The 3,243-nt window shown below is 38.9% G+C and overlaps 1 protein-coding gene across 1 annotated transcript; it reads right to left on the reverse strand.

The window, feature by feature from the left end:
• Window positions 1–2,202: 2,202 nt before the first annotated feature.
• On the reverse strand, window positions 2,203–2,994 carry LOC139193140 (putative B3 domain-containing protein At1g78640). Its single transcript, XM_070816115.1, has one exon. The coding sequence runs from the start codon at window positions 2,992–2,994 to the stop codon at window positions 2,203–2,205; it is 792 nt and encodes a 263-aa protein (XP_070672216.1).
• Between the last annotated feature and the right edge of the window lie 249 nt (window positions 2,995–3,243).

The raw sequence follows: 3,243 nt of genomic DNA on the forward strand, positions 1-3,243 counted from the left end.
GAGCCTTTTCCTCATCGTAATCGAAGGGCGAGGTGACAGCTTTGACAGCAGAGGTGGCCGGCCTTAGGACTGAGCTCGCCTCATATAAAAGCCAAATGTCACTGATCGTACAGGCCCTCAGTCAATCCAGCATTCGTCTCACGGATTTTCATCCCTCGTTAATGTCTGATCCAACCCGAGCATGCCCAGAACTCTGCGCCTTCGACCTCTGAGCCCGTCCCCAACCCCGAGACTTTCTTGCCCCATGATTTCTAGTCGCCTACTAATGACGACCATGTAGATTACTCTACATTATTTTCTTAATTTTTTACTCCCTTACTTTTTAAACATTTTCCTTATACATACATTTTATATTTATTTAAATAAATTATTTTCCTCTTCATTACATTTTTTAATTGCAATTTAATTTATTATTTTATTACAAAATTAAAAACAGAACAAAAAAATAAATTTTAATTTTTTTTTCTTTTTGCCCGACGAATATATTTGTCTCGCATAATTCCTGCGACTAACAAGATTTCGTCATGCAAGAACAACCTATCGTCCCACAAAGTTTTTAGAGATGAATATTAGTCGTCCCATGTATGTATTATGGCATTTTGTGTGACGAATACATTTGTTCCTAAAAATTTTGTGCGACGAAGGCCAAATCGTCGCACCCTGTTCTTTCTGACCAATGCTATTGTTCGTCGCACAAAATCTTTCTTCACGATCTTTGCACGACAAAGTTTCCATCATGCAAACATTTGTAAGACAGAAATAGACCTTGCGCGACCAACTTGTGTTCGTCGCGCTAATAGTTAAACATAGTAGTGATGTGATTTCACCTGAATTTGCATCCACACGTATTACCCAATTATATTAACATTCTTGTCTACTAGTTAAGCTAACAAGTGGAAATTTTTTACTCAACTTTTTAAAATAATGAGTAGCACTTCTGACCCGTGTTTAAGAACTTTTCTTTCCCGAATGAAACTTGTAACTTCATTTTAGAGGGGCAATGCTGGACAATAATCAACAAGTTAAAAAACATTCAGCTCTAATCTTATAATCATGCATACTAAAGAATATTATTCTCCTTTTCAAGATCCAAAAATCAATGATAGGGGTTCTTGGAATGAGTTTGAGATAGCTTAATAGGGGGACTGGGGAAGGAATGTAAAATTTTAAAATATACAGTACTCTTAACAGGTTAGACGGGTCACTGGCTGACGGTCCACTTGTTTCAACTCGAACCCACTAGGGATCAACCCGAACCGTAAATTTTTCATGTTGCGTTAACGTGCTTTGTACAATCTTTTTAGGTCTAATTAGACTTGCCAAACATGTCTCGATTGTAACCCAAACTTAGTAAACCAGTTGTGTGTGTTGTGTTTGTCTTAACCAGTTATGTTAATAGGTTGTGTCGTGCCAACCCATTAAACTAACTAGTAGAAAAATCTTAACCTAACTCAATCTGTGTCATTTGTTAAGAACTTTTTTTTCGCGGAATGAAACTTGAAACTCCTTTCAAATGGGTAGCGCTCAACAACAATCAACGAGACCAAAATATCCCGTTGTTATCTTCTACATCATAGAAAAGTACTCCTCTATTCGGGATCCATGCTTTTAAGGGGTTAAAACAAGTATATGTGAGTGATAGTGAACTATCACGTTAGTTTACAGATTGCTAGTGGGTTTACCCATTTCTATCCAAGCCCATTAAAGCTCAACTCTAACACTTATCACTTTGGGTCATGTTAACGAGTCGTGTACGATAACCTCACATAATAAATCAAAGACACTTTAGCTTTGCTTATAATTAATTGGCCTCTGCGAACAGAAGAGAAGCAGGTGGACTGTGCTGTTGACTTGGAGTCTAGTTGGCACTGCTGACTTGGACTGAGGATGATGTGTGTCTTTAGACCAGACTATTTCTCGACTCTCAACCGATCATATAGCGCACTGCTATTTCTCTTAATTAATTAGCACAAAAGCTATTATATCAGAAAGCAAGCCCCCCCGTTCAAGCAGATCAGTAATTGGAAGCTTTCACAGTGCATGTAAGTAATCAGCTTTAATAAATACGGAAGCTCTCTCCGTACACACAAGTAATAAAATTAAGATTAGAAAAAGAAAAAAAAATTAAGGTACATTCGGTAATTGTCTACCGATATGAAGAGAATAAAGGTACACTAACTCCTAAGTCCTAAATTGGCTGGTTTATAAATCAACGGTTGCAAGAGGTGCAGGGCGTTGTTTGGTTGCCCGTTCGAGTAGAGAAAAAAACAAGACGGGTTTGGAATTTGTTTTGAGCCAGTGAAGTCCAATTTTATCGCCCTTTCTCAATTGTCTCCTCTTGACGAATGCCGGATGCCAAACAAAAATGTAACTGTTGTCGCTCTGCTTGAAAACATACTGATGACAGATAGTGTGCGTATCTCCGTCAAGGAACGTAATTTCTGCGCCCTGTCTGTTCTCAAGGGCTTTGGTAAACTTGTCGTCCGCGTAAGGGAGGATATGTTTGTTCATCAAGTTTGCTGGCACGTAGAAGTGTGTGAGATCTCTAGCCGTCAGTTTCTTTTTGATTTCCCATGAATCCATAAAATTTAGATTGGCAATAACAAGTTCATCTCTTTTATTCCTCTTCATCTGCTCCTCCTTTGTTGTAATATTTTTATTATTGTTCGTCATGTTATTCTCATGACCGAGATCCCGAAAGCGATCACCAGTGGGAAAGGGTGGAAGCGTCGACACTAGTTTTTGACGTTTCGATGAACTATTAGTCGTCTCATCACGATCATGAGGGCTAGTATTAGGAGAGGGCTGGTCAGGTACTTGGTCCGCCTTTCGCTTCTTCTTGTTATCATCATTATTTGTACTAAAACTTGTAGGCCAAGTCGGATCCCATAAAGCTAATACTGTAGAAACTTCATCATGCGATGATCGTCGTAGTTGTGGGCGTGGTTTTGAACGGCCAAGGGTTTGTCCTGCTGACAGCATAGTCCCTTCCATTATTCTAATTTGAATCTGCAAACTTGAGCTTGAAACTACGCGAGCACAAGAGGTGAGAGAGTAAGAAGAACAGTGAGAATTAATTGATTTGTGTATGTGTAGGAGTCGTATTTATAATAAGATGGAGAAGATGAATCCAAATCGATAGTGGATCCCGACACAATGGGAATTTTCCTGTCGACATTCAACTTCTAAACGACTGAGGATTCTCGGCTTCCTTTTTTAGCCCTTTAAAATTCAGATTACCGG

Source organism: Malus domestica, chromosome 16, assembly GCF_042453785.1.
Source record: "Malus domestica chromosome 16, GDT2T_hap1".
Classification (NCBI taxonomy): Eukaryota; Viridiplantae; Streptophyta; class Magnoliopsida; order Rosales; family Rosaceae; genus Malus; species Malus domestica.

What these genes read in the sequence shown, in the direction of transcription:
- LOC139193140 (XM_070816115.1), bottom strand. Translation starts at nt 2,994, where the DNA reads ATGGAAGGGACTATGCTGTCAGCAGGACAAACCCTTGGCCGTTCAAAA.